This window comes from Malaya genurostris, chromosome 2 (genome assembly GCF_030247185.1).
Source record: "Malaya genurostris strain Urasoe2022 chromosome 2, Malgen_1.1, whole genome shotgun sequence".
Lineage (NCBI taxonomy): Eukaryota > Metazoa > Arthropoda > Insecta > Diptera > Culicidae > Malaya > Malaya genurostris.
Window position 1 is genome coordinate 212,442,675 of NC_080571.1, and position 13,253 is coordinate 212,455,927.

General features: G+C 40.1%; 1 protein-coding gene across 1 annotated transcript; it reads right to left on the reverse strand.

The window, feature by feature from the left end:
• Positions 1-356: 356 nt before the first annotated feature.
• LOC131427407 (exosome RNA helicase MTR4) lies at positions 357-3,935 on the reverse strand. The gene is made up of 4 exons (XM_058590567.1): positions 3,694-3,935; positions 3,537-3,632; positions 2,296-3,355; positions 357-2,226 (listed from the first exon to the last, which is right to left on the reverse strand). Exons 1-4 carry the CDS (start codon positions 3,813-3,815, stop codon positions 424-426), a joined length of 3,081 nt encoding a protein of 1,026 aa, XP_058446550.1. The 5' UTR covers positions 3,816-3,935; the 3' UTR covers positions 357-423.
• Between the last annotated feature and the right edge of the window lie 9,318 nt (positions 3,936-13,253).

Here is a 13,253-nt window from a genome sequence, read left to right on the forward strand (position 1 = left end):
ACGGGAGAGACCTTTCATTTGAATATAAGTTTGTAAAAATCACACCAGCCATCTCCAAGAAAATCGAGTGCACATTTTTGTTACATACACATACAGACATTTTGCGTACTCGACGAACTGAGTCGGATGGTATATGACACTCGGCCCCGGTTCAAATGTTGGTTTTCACAATGATTGCATAGCAAGAGGCTCTTTCGACTTGAGGTTACCGACCCCTACCCTAGACGCGAAGTGATCGGGGAGATTGATGCTCTTGAACTGTGTCATAACCCTAGCTTTCGTGTGTCGAATAGATCACTGCATAACATCACTCTGCTTCAACACAGACCAACATCAATATTTCATTCAGAGTCAAGATTTATTTTCTTTTCTACATAATAATTTCCATTATTACATCAAATTACATAACCTAAACAAATTATATTAGAGATAAAGTGATGCAGCAAACACAATATCTCGTTTGAGCAGGCGTATCGCTTCGGAAAACTTATTCTCCAGATCAGAGTTGCCGATTGTCTTAGAAGCTTGCACCATCTGCCGCAACAGCTCCTCAAGTCGTCGCATACAACGGATGATAGAGCCTTCAAATATGTCCGTCATCTTGCATAGCTGCAGAAACGAAGATCCTTTGCACCACGCAAGCACCACATCCATCAGAAATGGTTTGAAGGATTCTACGTATCTTTCTTCGTCCAGCTCGACCTTGCACTCGTTGGATACCTTGGCAATGCGACGGGCGAGATCCTGCATTTGTCGCAAAGGCCCGGACAGTTCTTCGGTAGCAGCCGGTACTTCCGAGCTTTTCTCATCGCAAACAAAGCACGAGAGAAGAGAACACGCCTGGGCAGTTGTGAGGTTTGTGAAGGTACCATTGAATATCATTTCTGTTAAGAGTAATTCATCGGCACAGCTCAATTCACATGCGACACGGCCTTTAAACTCGATAACATCTGCCGCAGTGCAATAACCTAAACGACGAAGTACTCTTTTGCGGTGCTTCAGCTCATCCATGTGCAAAAGACTCTTTGCTTCACGGAAAGCATTTTTTTCTTGTTTCAACTGCCGTTCCAGCTCCAACTTCTCCATATATTTGGTGTACAGTTTGTCCAATTCCGGTGATTCGTGCAAAGGATGAGCGTACAAGCGTTTCTCGAACTTATCGATCATTTCCACTATAGTTTGAAAATCTTTTTCCTTGATATGCATATCGTTAATTGGATGCAACAAGGGAGGACCTTGCGGAAATCTCTTTTTTACTTCGTTGATAGTTTTAAGCACTGACCGACGATTGTCTGCTGGGCGAAGATCATTTGGATAATACACCCGAAGTGAACTGATTCTGTACACCAAAGTATGAAGTACAGGCACTACTTCTACCGAACCTCGTTTGTTCTCGGGACATGGTTTGGGAATGCCTTCTTTTTCGAAGCCATCGTCAACATGCAGCAACACATCGATGATAACTTTCATCTCGGATTTTATTGGATTACTTTTGGCATCACCAGTTTCTTTCTTGAAGTTCACAATGATGCCCCACTCGAACTCTCCTGCATCGGATTGAATTTTGATCATCCTACCAGGCTGCAAAAAAGGTACTAAGTAGGTCGGTTTTGTAATGTACTCCCGAAATTGCTTCCCAAGCGTGTCGAGCTGATCCCGGACATGATGGTAGGAAACTATGGACTGTTCGTCTTTAATGTAAACTTTCTCCAGTTCTTTTTGCTTCTGTTGTACTTTTTTGTAGATTTCTGGGATGGATGATTGATTCTGGAACTGGAAGAACGACCGTTCCAGCATGTACTCCGGATTGATTTCCTCTACCCGCAACAGATTCAACACCATGTTGTACGACAAATGGAAAGCTGAATTGATCGGATCCGGCTTTCCCTGGACGATTTCTTTTCCAACCGATGGAGAGACTGCTTCGTCAATCATCAGAATCACAATACCCTTGTCATCTAGACCTCGCCGACCGGCACGACCCGACATCTGGATGTACTCCCCAGACGTGACCCAACGGAAATCTTTTCCATCAAACTTCCGCGGTCCCGTGAACAACACCGTCCGAGCCGGCATGTTAAGGCCCATGGCGAAAGTTTCCGTAGCGAAAAGTGCTTTTATTAGACCTTCTCCGAACAGAATTTCTATGGTTTCTTTCAAAATCGGAAGCAATCCGCCATGATGGATCCCGATACCTCGTCTCAGAAGGGGAAGTACATTTTCAACCTGGAAAAGGGAAAAATTCAGATAAATGTTTCGAATGCTATTTTATTATTCGAACCAAACCAAATTTACCTGCGGCAGCTGTCGATCTTCCTCGCTCAGCACATCCATCGCATTATTAAATACCTCGTCGACTAATTTCTTTTCCGTCGTCGAGTTAAAATCTAGTTTCGACATTTGCATAGCGAAAATCTCGCAGTCCTTCTTACTGAAGGAAAAAATTATGACTGGCGCAAAATTCCTTTCCATAATCATTTTGACAATTTTGAAAATGTTCGTCTCACCCGAACTTGTCGGTTTTAGGCCTCCTTTCCTCCCTTTTTGGTCACCTTTGGCAGCGTCACCGGCATTCTGAAGTACCGCCATGGCCGTATTGAAATTATCCTCCTTGAACTGCCCTTTTTCGTCGACCACCAAATGAATACCGTCGCCTCCAACAGGAAACAAGTAATGCTGCAAAGGAGTTGGACGATAATCTGTGTAAACCACGTGACACGGCTGCTTGTGAATGTGGCAAACCCATTCAGCGAATTGTCGTGCGTTCGGAATGGTAGCGGACAGGAATACGTAGTGTACATTATCTGGTAGGAGGATAAGTGTTTCTTCCCACACAACTCCACGCTCTTTGTCTCGCATATAATGGATCTCATCAAAAACAACCCAACCAACTTCGCGCATGATTTCCGATCCTCGATACAACATGTTCCTCAAAATCTCCGTTGTCATTATGAGACACGAAGCTGAAGGGTTTATTGTCACATCACCGGTAACCAAACCGACGTCTCTAAATTCCTCGTGGAATTCCCGGTACTTTTGATTAGAAAGTGCTTTGATCGGAGTCGTATAGATGACACGTTGTTTCTCGGCCAATGATTTGGCTATTGCGTATTCGGCAACTACAGTTTTACCAGCAGAAGTGTGTGCCGATACCAGAACCGACTGCTGATTCTCTATGCATAGGATGGCCTCCTTTTGGAAAGGATCAAGTACAAACTGATACTCTTTGGCTGGCTTACCGGTTGGAGGTACTAACGGTCGATATTTATGATCCGGATAGACAGCCACTTCGTGGGTACAAGCTTCAGGAGATTGAATCGTATGCACCTTGATACGAGATTCAATATTGTCCAAGCTGAAAATTAAGATAATAGAATTGGTTTAGTTCAGTTATAATAATTACACATAATGTTGTCAGTTTAATAGAAACCGGTAAAATAAAAGGAAGATTCTTCCTTTCTTCCAAGGTTGGCCAGCGCGGAAAACCACTGCATCAAGCAAAAATTACACAAACATGGTTACAAAACATAACTTACTTGATATCATCCAGTATCGATTCAATTTTTGCCCGTTTATTAGGCTCTTCGTCGTCAAAATCATCGTTTTCATCGTGCTCCCGTTTAGATGTCTCACTGTGAAAAAAAAAAACGTTTCTAAATAAGAATGAAAATGTGTAAATTCATGGCTACATACGCTTTTACCGGTTCCAGTTGCTTTCCTGCCTGATCATCGTCAATGACTATTGGAACATTGCCACTTTCATCTTTATCGTTATCGGCTTCAAATAGATTGAACAGATCGTCTACGTCTGCCATGGCTCTTACGTACAGCTTTCCGGAGGATTTTTATCCGGACAATTCCCAGAAAATTATACTGAAATAATTGAAGAGCGTGTTGTTTACACTCATGCGGGCAACGTGAACGAGATGATGCTTGACATTTTGACACTCTAAAAGAATTTTAGTCACAAGCGAGTAACGCGTCTTACCTATAGCATTACCAGCCCAGTATCAAGAAGATGGTGCTAGAGAAAATAAGGTCCCACTTAATACTGGCAGCCGTGCAAATTAGCCAATCCTCCATTTCTTCCCTCTTAGAAAAAAAACGTTCAAAAGTGGTCCTTCATTGGTCCAATACGATGAATCAACTTCTGTGAAGTTACCGACTAAAAAGCTCACCGACCAAAAAGCTCACCGACCAAAATTCTCATCTTTAAAAAACTCTCTCTCAGAAAAATGCTCAGTGGGAAAAAGCTCATCTCAAATAAATCCCTATAAGAAATATACCCAATGCAGAGCCACGCACCCTAGTGGTGGGAATCGTAAAAACTGGAAATCAACGACCAAAACGGAAATTCTATTAAAAGCATTATTTTTGAAAATAAAGTAATCTATAGCATGATACCAAGTATTTTCATTTAAACTAGAAAGAAATTTAGTTATGTTTTTATACCTGAATTATATTTTAAATTTCAAATATTTTAATCCAGTTGAAGATCATAGGTAGGCGTCACATATTTTAGAAACATACTATGTAAGACACCAAAAATACCCAAGCTGGCATACTGCTGAAAAGGTTTCTGATACATTCAGCTAACTTCAGGTGTAGTGGTTGCTCTGGGAAAAGGGTCAGAGTCGTGCAGTATGCTGGAGAGTATGGGTAAGTATAAACATACTAAATTATTTCGATGAAACGACATATGAGACACAAAAAATACCCAAGCTGGCATACTGCTGAAAAGGTTTCTGATACATTCAGCTAACTTCAGGTGTAGTGGTTGCTCTGGGAAAAGGGTCAGAGTCGTGCAGTATGCTGGAGAGTATGGGTAAGTATAAACATACTAAATTATTTCGATGAAACGACATATGAGACACCAAAAATACCCAAGCTGGCATACTGCTGAAAAGGTTTCTGATACATTCAGCTATCTTCAGGTGTAGTGGTTGCTCTGGGAAAAGGGTCAGAGTCGAGCAGTATGCTGGAGAGTATGGGTAAGTATAGACATACTAAATTATTTCGATGAAACGACATATGAGACACCAAAAATACCCAAGCTGGCATACTGCTGAAAAGGTTTCTGATACATTCAGCTATCTTCAGGTGTAGTGGTTGCTCTGGGAAAAGGGTCAGAGTCGAGCAGTATGCTAAAGAGTATGGGTAAGTATAGACATACTAAATTATTTCGATGAAACGACATATGAGACACCAAAAATACCCAAGCTGGCATACTGCTGAAAAGGTTTCTGATACATTCAGCTAACTTCAGGTGTAGTGGTTGCTCTGGGAAAAGGGTCAGAGTCGAGCAGTATGCTGGAGAGTATGGGTAAGTATAGACATACTAAATTATTTCGATGAAACGACATATGAGACACCAAAAATACCCAAGCTGGCATACTGCTGAAAAGGTTTCTGATACATTCAGCTATCTTCAGGTGTAGTGGTTGCTCTGGGAAAAGGGTCAGAGTCGAGCAGTATGCTAAAGAGTATGGGTAAGTATAGACATACTAAATTATTTCGATGAAACGACATATGAGACACCAAAAATACCCAAGCTGGCATACTGCTGAAAAGGTTTCTGATACATTCAGCTAACTTCAGGTGTAGTGGTTGCTCTGGGAAAAGGGTCAGAGTCGAGCAGTATGCTGGAGAGTATGGGTAAGTATAGACATACTAAATTATTTCGATGAAACGACATATGAGACACCAAAAATACCCAAGCTGGCATACTGCTGAAAAGGTTTCTGATACATTCAGCTATCTTCAGGTGTAGTGGTTGCTCTGGGAAAAGGGTCAGAGTCATGCAGTATGCTAAAGAGTATGGGTAAGTATAAACATACTAAATTATTTCGATGAAACGACATATGAGACACCAAAAATACCCAAGCTGGCATACTGCTGAAAAGGTTTCTGATACATTCAGCTATCTTCAGGTGTAGTGGTTGCTCTGGGAAAAGGGTCAGAGTCGAGCAGTATGCTAAAGAGTATGGGTAAGTATAGACATACTAAATTATTTCGATGAAACGACATATGAGACACCAAAAATACCCAAGCTGGCATACTGCTGAAAAGGTTTCTGATACATTCAGCTAACTTCAGGTGTAGTGGTTGCTCTGGGAAAAGGGTCAGAGTCGAGCAGTATGCTGGAGAGTATGGGTAAGTATAGACATACTAAATTATTTCGATGAAACGACATATGAGACACCAAAAATACCCAAGCTGGCATACTGCTGAAAAGGTTTCTGATACATTCAGCTATCTTCAGGTGTAGTGGTTGCTCTGGGAAAAGGGTCAGAGTCGTGCAGTATGCTGGAGAGTATGGGTAAGTATAAACATACTAAATTATTTCGATGAAACGACATGACACGCGATATGACACGCCGTTAACATAAAGGTTCGCGAAGCAGGACGAAAAATGCTTAGGAAAGGTGGATCGTTAGCCGATTTAATTGTTAAGGTTCGAGGTTACGATTTGGATAAAGCAAACGAAGAGATTTTCGCGAAAACTCACCCTAAGGTTTTGCATTCTGGAATTGCCACATTAGCATATAATAATTCAAGGTCACGATACTCCAATAGTAAGTTATCTAACTATTCGCGAGGGGAGCCACGATACGTTGGAAACTGGAAAAATTTTCGCAATCAAGGAACTGTATATGATAGAGCTCATGAGAAAAAGTCAGAAAACATAACAAATCAATGCTGGAGATGTACGAGTCGTTACCATTTACCTTCTGAGTGCCACGCGATACGAAAGGTGTGTCGAAATTGTCAGGTCGTTGGGCATATAGAACGAGCCTGCCGAAAGATGCCGTTGCCGAGTTTATTGAAGCGCAAAGATAGTAGTCCAGATGGAAGGGAAACTAAATCCAAAAGGATAGCTGTAGTGGAAAAGGATGAGAAAGATTTAGAGGAAACACAGCCTTGCGAGAAACAAGATACTTTTTCGGTAAATAAATACACAGGGTCAAAAGATCAAGACGGTGTTATCGTTGGTCGTATAGCTGGTATATTCGTGCCCTTTTTGATCGATTCAGGAGCTGAAGTGAATACGATTGCGGAAAGTGTATTCGATTTGCTAATGAGCTATGATCTGTGTAGAGAACAACTATTCTGCTTGTCGCAGGGCACAGATAAGCCATTGAAAGCGTATGCTAGTCCAGGTGAAATATTAGTAGTTGCAACATTCGTCGCGGAGCTTTTCATTTCTATGGATAGACCCTCTTTTTTCGAGAAGTTTTATGTGGTAAAAGATAGTAAATCCCTTTTGAGCCGAAATACGGCTATTCGCTACAGTATCCTTCAAATTGGTTTGAATGTACCGATCCAAAAGTCTTCTCAGTGTACTACTAATAGTCGTAATGCTGGTGAGATATTCGCTGTAGCAGGTCAACAAGAATTTCCGAAATTCAACGTTCCACCTGTTATGCTGGCATATGATACATCGAAACCACCGTCTCGTAACATCTACACTAATATCCCCCTTGCTTTCCGAGCAGAAGCGCAACGGAGGCTAAACGATCTCTTGACTTCGGATATAATCGAACATGTTACAGATTCAATGGACAAATCATTTTGTTCCTCATTACTAGTCGTTCCCAAGGGTAAAGACGATATTCGCTTGGTAGTCGATTTGAGAGGTCCCAACAAACTCATAACAAGAACACCCTTCAGGATGCCTACATTGGAAGAAATTACGTCCAAGCTACATGGTGCAAAATGGTTTTCAACCATTGATCTTACCAGTGCTTTTTTCCATGTCGTAATACATGAAGATTCACGCCACCTCACTAATTTTTTCGCTGGAAATGCTACATATCGGTTCAAAAGAATGCCATTTGGGTTATGCAATGCTCCTGACATTTTCCAGGAGATTCTACAGACAACTATTTTGGCAGATTGTCACGGAGTTTGCAACTATTTAGACGATATATTGGTACATGGCAAAACAAAGGAGGAACACGACCACAACCTCGAGACAGTCATGAATCGTCTAAGGGAACATAACGTGAGCATCAATAAGGACAAATGTGTTATTTGCCAGAAGAAGGTTAAGTTCTTAGGTTTCTCTATGTCTCATAACGGCTTACAAATCGAGGAAGAAAAGTGGAAAGCAATAAGAGATTTTAGAACTCCACAAAACCAGTTGGAAGTGAAAAGCTTTCTTGGATTGATGAACTTTTCGGAACGTTTCATATTCAAGAGAGCCGACAAAACAAAATTTCTAAGAGATTTAGCAAAATCAGATGTATTCTATTGGACACAGACTGAAGAGGAGGAATTCAACTTTATCAAAACTGAAGCATTGAAAACGATCGCTAAATTGGGGTTCTTCAATGAGGAGCACGAGACTGAATTGTACGTTGACGCTTCGCCGATCGGTTTGGGCGCGGTGTTGGTACAGTTTGATAGCAAAGGAATTCCTAGAATTATATCTTGTGCTTCTAAAGCTTTAACAGAAGCTGAGCAGAAGTACCCTCATACTCAAAAGGAGGCTTTGGCGATAGTGTGGGCAGTAGAACGGTTTACTTTCTATTTGACCAGTAAATTCTTCACTATCAGAACAGATTCAGAAGCGAATGAATTTATTTTTGGCAGTGAGCACAGAACTAGTAAACGTGCCATTTCTCGTGCAGAATCCTGGGCCTTGAGATTACAGGCGTACGATTTTGTCGTAAAACGTATACCAGGACATTTAAATGTTGCAGATGCCCTTTCCCGCTTGATTTCAAAATCTTGTGAAAACGAGGCATTTGACGAAGATAACGATAAACACATTCTTTATGCTATAGATAGTGGGTTTATGAGTATATCATGGAGAGATATTGAAATAGCCTCTGAGTCGGATGCTGAACTTATGGCGGTTAAAATGGCCTTGTCGTCCGAGAGGTGGCCGGATAATCTTCGACGATACGAATCTGAGGTTAGAGCTCTTCGTAATTTGGGACCAATAATATTTAAGGATGATAGAGTTGTGTTACCTAACAAACTTCGTCAGCGAGCAATGGCTACTGCTCATGAAGGTCATATAGGCTGCGCCGCTATGAAGCGGATTATGAGGGAATATTTTTGGTGGCCAGGCATGAGTAAAGACGTCGAGACCTTTGTTAAACTTTGCAACACATGCTTAATTATTTCAAGAAAGAATCCGCCAATTCCTTTGACGAGTCGGAAACTTCCAGATGGTCCATGGCAGATTTTGCAGGTTGACTTTTTATCAGTACCAGATTGTGGATATGGCGAGTTTTTGATTGTAGTCGATACCTATTCCCGATTTTTGGCGGTCGTTGAAATGAAGAACACGGACGCAAAGAGTACAAATATGGCTCTCATGAAGATTTTTCACTGTTGGGGCTTGCCGGTAATGATGCAGAGTGACAATGGACCTCCATTTCAAAGTAGAGAGTTCATTGATCACTGGGAAGAAAAAGGTGTGAAAATAAATAAGTCCATTCCATTTCATCCTCAGTCCAACGGAGCCGTAGAAAGGCAGAATCAAGGAATGATAAAGGCTTTGGCAAGTGCAAAGCAGGACAAGTGTAATTGGAAACATGCCTTGGAAAAGTATGTCCATACTCACAACACTGTTAAACCACATTCACGTCTCGGAATTACACCCTTTGAACTTTTGGTAGGGTGGAAATATCGTGGAACTTTTCCATGCCTCTGGGAATCAAAGTTGACTTCGGAACTAGATAGATCAGATGTACGAGAAACAGATGGTTTTACCAAACTTGTCAGCAAGAAGTATGCGGACATACATCGCGGAGCAAAAGATTCTGACATAGCGATTGGAGATAAGGTTGTGGTTTCGAACTTTCGAAAAAGAAGCAAAACGGATGCTAGCTTTTCTACTGAAAGATATACGGTATTAGCAAGACAAGGAGCCAAAGTGGTCATCAGAAGCGAGCGAGGTGTACAGTATAATCGAAATGTTCAGGATCTTAAGCGGGCTTTCGTAAATGAAAACGAAGATCGCTCAGAATATTCAGACGATCATTCAGCAGAACAAGAGTTTACATACACAAATAGCTCAGATGATGAGACGAAATTTGTTACCAATTTAGCTGATACAAAAAGAAGATCAAAAAGGACTGTGGGACAGCCTGGTTGGATGAAAGATATGGTTTTGTATAGTATATATCAATAGAGTAGGGGAACAGAGAGAATGTAGGGGATAAATGATTAAATAAAAGAAAAAGATTAATCTGGACTAAATAACTTGAAAGAAATTCCACATGATTATTTATTTCAGTGCATATTAAGTGCGGTCAAAAAATCGGGTATCGACTGCGAGAAAATGTGTCCAGTGTGCGTAATGAGTGAGAATTAGTTGTTCGGTCGGTAACTTGTTGAGAGAAGCAGTCAGTTTTCGGAAAGACGGCGAACGTTACAGTCGCATGAGATGGAAGGCAGTCGCATCGGACACGACAATACGCTCTTTTGAATACAGGTACTTCATCTTTTAATACCAAATCAGCCTCATAGCCCCGAATGGGAGATGAGAAATCTTGTATAAAAATAGAAGAAAATTTTCGCTTTATTTCATTTAGCACGTCACTAACATTTTGTTCAAGTAATCTATTTACATTTAAAGAATTTTGAAAGAACAGTCTCCAGCTGGGATAAAATACATCCAACCAAGGACGACCCATCAAGAGAATAAAATTATTATCACCAGTTAGTACTAAAAGTTTTAAAAATTGCTTCTTTGAAACCAATTTTGACTGTTACATCAACCTCTCCCTCAATTTGTAATTTAGAACCATTGATTACAATCAAGTTTTTATTAAATTTGACTAATGATTTGGAAAAACTAGAAAAATATTGGCTTTTACTTATTACAGAGACAGATGCTCCACAATCTACCTCCATCTTAATTGGTTTGTTTTCAACAATAATATCAAGTAAACAGGGATTACTTATTTTGTTTATTGACGACACAAACATGCATTGTAAATCACCTTCCATTTCCTGATCATCCTCGCTATCCGAGTCCTTCGTCTTCATACGATGTAACAGCTCCGACAAACTGCTGCTAGGTTGATCGCTCTCTCCTGGTGAAATAAATTTTACTGAATCCCTTTGATTATTTTTCAACTTGAAACACTTCCTTCTGAGATGACCTTTGACCTCACAATAACTGCATACACGATCCTCATAACTTGACCGCTGTCCATATTGATTTTTCCTCCATTTTGCTGAATGGGCATCCTCATAACTACCCCCATTTCTATCGTAATCTTGTCTGTAAAGCCTAAAACCTAAACGACTTTTTATCGGCATACGCCCGCCATTTTTTTTTCTTGCCAACTCTACCGTTGCTATAAGCTTATCCAAAGCATTTCCGCCTTTCCCTTGAATCGAATTATTAGGAAACCCAAATTGAGTATAAAAATTTTCCACTTTGGAAGTGTTATTCAATGTTTTAGCATTACTACTAGCCATCTCCCATGTCGTTAAAATAAATTATCCTCATTTAAGAGTCGTTGTTGAAGGGCCTTTTTTCTAACACCACCAACATAACGATCTCTAATAGCTTCTATTTTAAAAGTGCCGAAAGAGCAGAACTCAGCCTGCAGTTTCACCGAAAAAACAAAATCCTCAAGGGATTCATCGGGTTGTTGAACCCTGTTATAGAATTTAAATCTCTGAATTAGATCAGATTCTGTTTTATCTAATCTTGACTTTAATCGACCAATCATATCGGCGTACGCTACTTCAGAAAGGTTTTCATTTGGATATAATAGTTTCAACTCAGTGTACACCGCCGGACCGCTAAGCGTAATAAAATGTGCTTTTTTTGCGGCGTCAGTTATATTATTAGCAACAAAAACATAACCCAATCTATCAACCCAATCGGCAAAGGAAGTGCTCCTTCGATAGGGTTCAATAGAAGTCATCTAACTAGATTGAGCCATTTATCACAATCTTTTATAGATAATTATAAGCAACAAAAATTGGAATAGAAATGAAAACGCTTACCGAATTAAACTGCTTTACCAATCAACGCTGACAGTGGCATCAAAGCACAACCGCTTTAAAAACTGTGGACAATATTTATTTTTACAGCTTTCCGGAGGGAATTTGCCCAATCCGTTGTCACCAATCAGCGACCACTTTGCTTCGAAATAATAAAATGGTTCCTAATTGTAAAATAGAAATAAAACTCTCTTAGTAATGAATCTTACAATCGATAGAAAAAAATAGTATTGTCAATTGTCTGTACACTCTATTGTCTGTAAACTTCTGTTCTCCTTTCTCTTAGATTCACTGGTTTTTTTTTCCCATAAATACGTTTATTTCTTAAGGCAGTTTACATAAGTTTTTCTTCGCCGTAGCATCACTTTTACATAATATTCTTATCCTAATTTAATTCTAACATAGTCACTACGTTTTGAATTTATTAAAACATATTCTCTTATAGCTTAAATATCATCTTAGGTAACTCGTCATTAATTATGAAATCTACTCGGAAATATTATTTGAACCAAACGATTAACTTCTATAAATTATAAAATAAGCTGTTATTTTCAGACATTTTGTTGATAATTTCATAAACTGTTTCGAGTTTGTTTGTATCATTACATAATTTTTATTCTAATTTAGCTATTGGTTGAACTCATGGACGCAGCTGGGATCAGAACTAAGTCTTAAAAGGGGCCTTTATTAAATTGAAACTCCAATTTTCTTTATGAAATGATAAATAAGTTTCATGTATGAAAGGTCACGACAAGCAAGAATGTCTCGAACTGGGATATTGGATAGTCTACCTTGGGTACGCAAAGAATTTATTAGTTGAGATCTGACATCACGATACTCCACGCATGTCCAAACGACATGATCAATATCCCGATAACCTTCTCCGCAAGCACAATGATTAGTCTCGGAGAGCCCAATTCGAAGGAGATGTGCATCTAACGTGTAGTGATTGGACATGAGTCTGGACATCACACGAATGAAATCCCTACTCACATCCAGTCCCCTGAACCATGCCTTTGTCGATATTTTCGGAATAATTGAGTGCATCCACCGACCCAGATCATCTCTATCCCAAGATGCTTGCCAGCTGGCAAGTGTTCTTTGGCGAGACGAGCTATAGAATTCGTTGAAAGCAATCGGTCGCTCATAAATTTCACCCTCAATAGCACCACGTTTGGCTAAAATATCGGCTCTTTCATTGCCAGGAATGGAGCAATGAGCTGGGACCCAGACTATAGTGATTAGATAATTATTGTTCAATATGTCGTTCAGGC

Coding starts and splice junctions, on each gene's coding strand:
- LOC131427407 (XM_058590567.1), bottom strand. CDS start 3,815: ATGGCAGACGTAGACGATCTGTTCAATCTATTTGAAGCCGATAACGAT. Junction 3,356..3,536: donor TCGATACTGGATGATATCAA/GTAAGTTATGTT, acceptor CTTAATTTTCAG/CTTGGACAATATTGAATCTC. Junction 2,227..2,295: donor AAGATCGACAGCTGCCGCAG/GTAAATTTGGTT, acceptor TCCCTTTTCCAG/GTTGAAAATGTACTTCCCCT.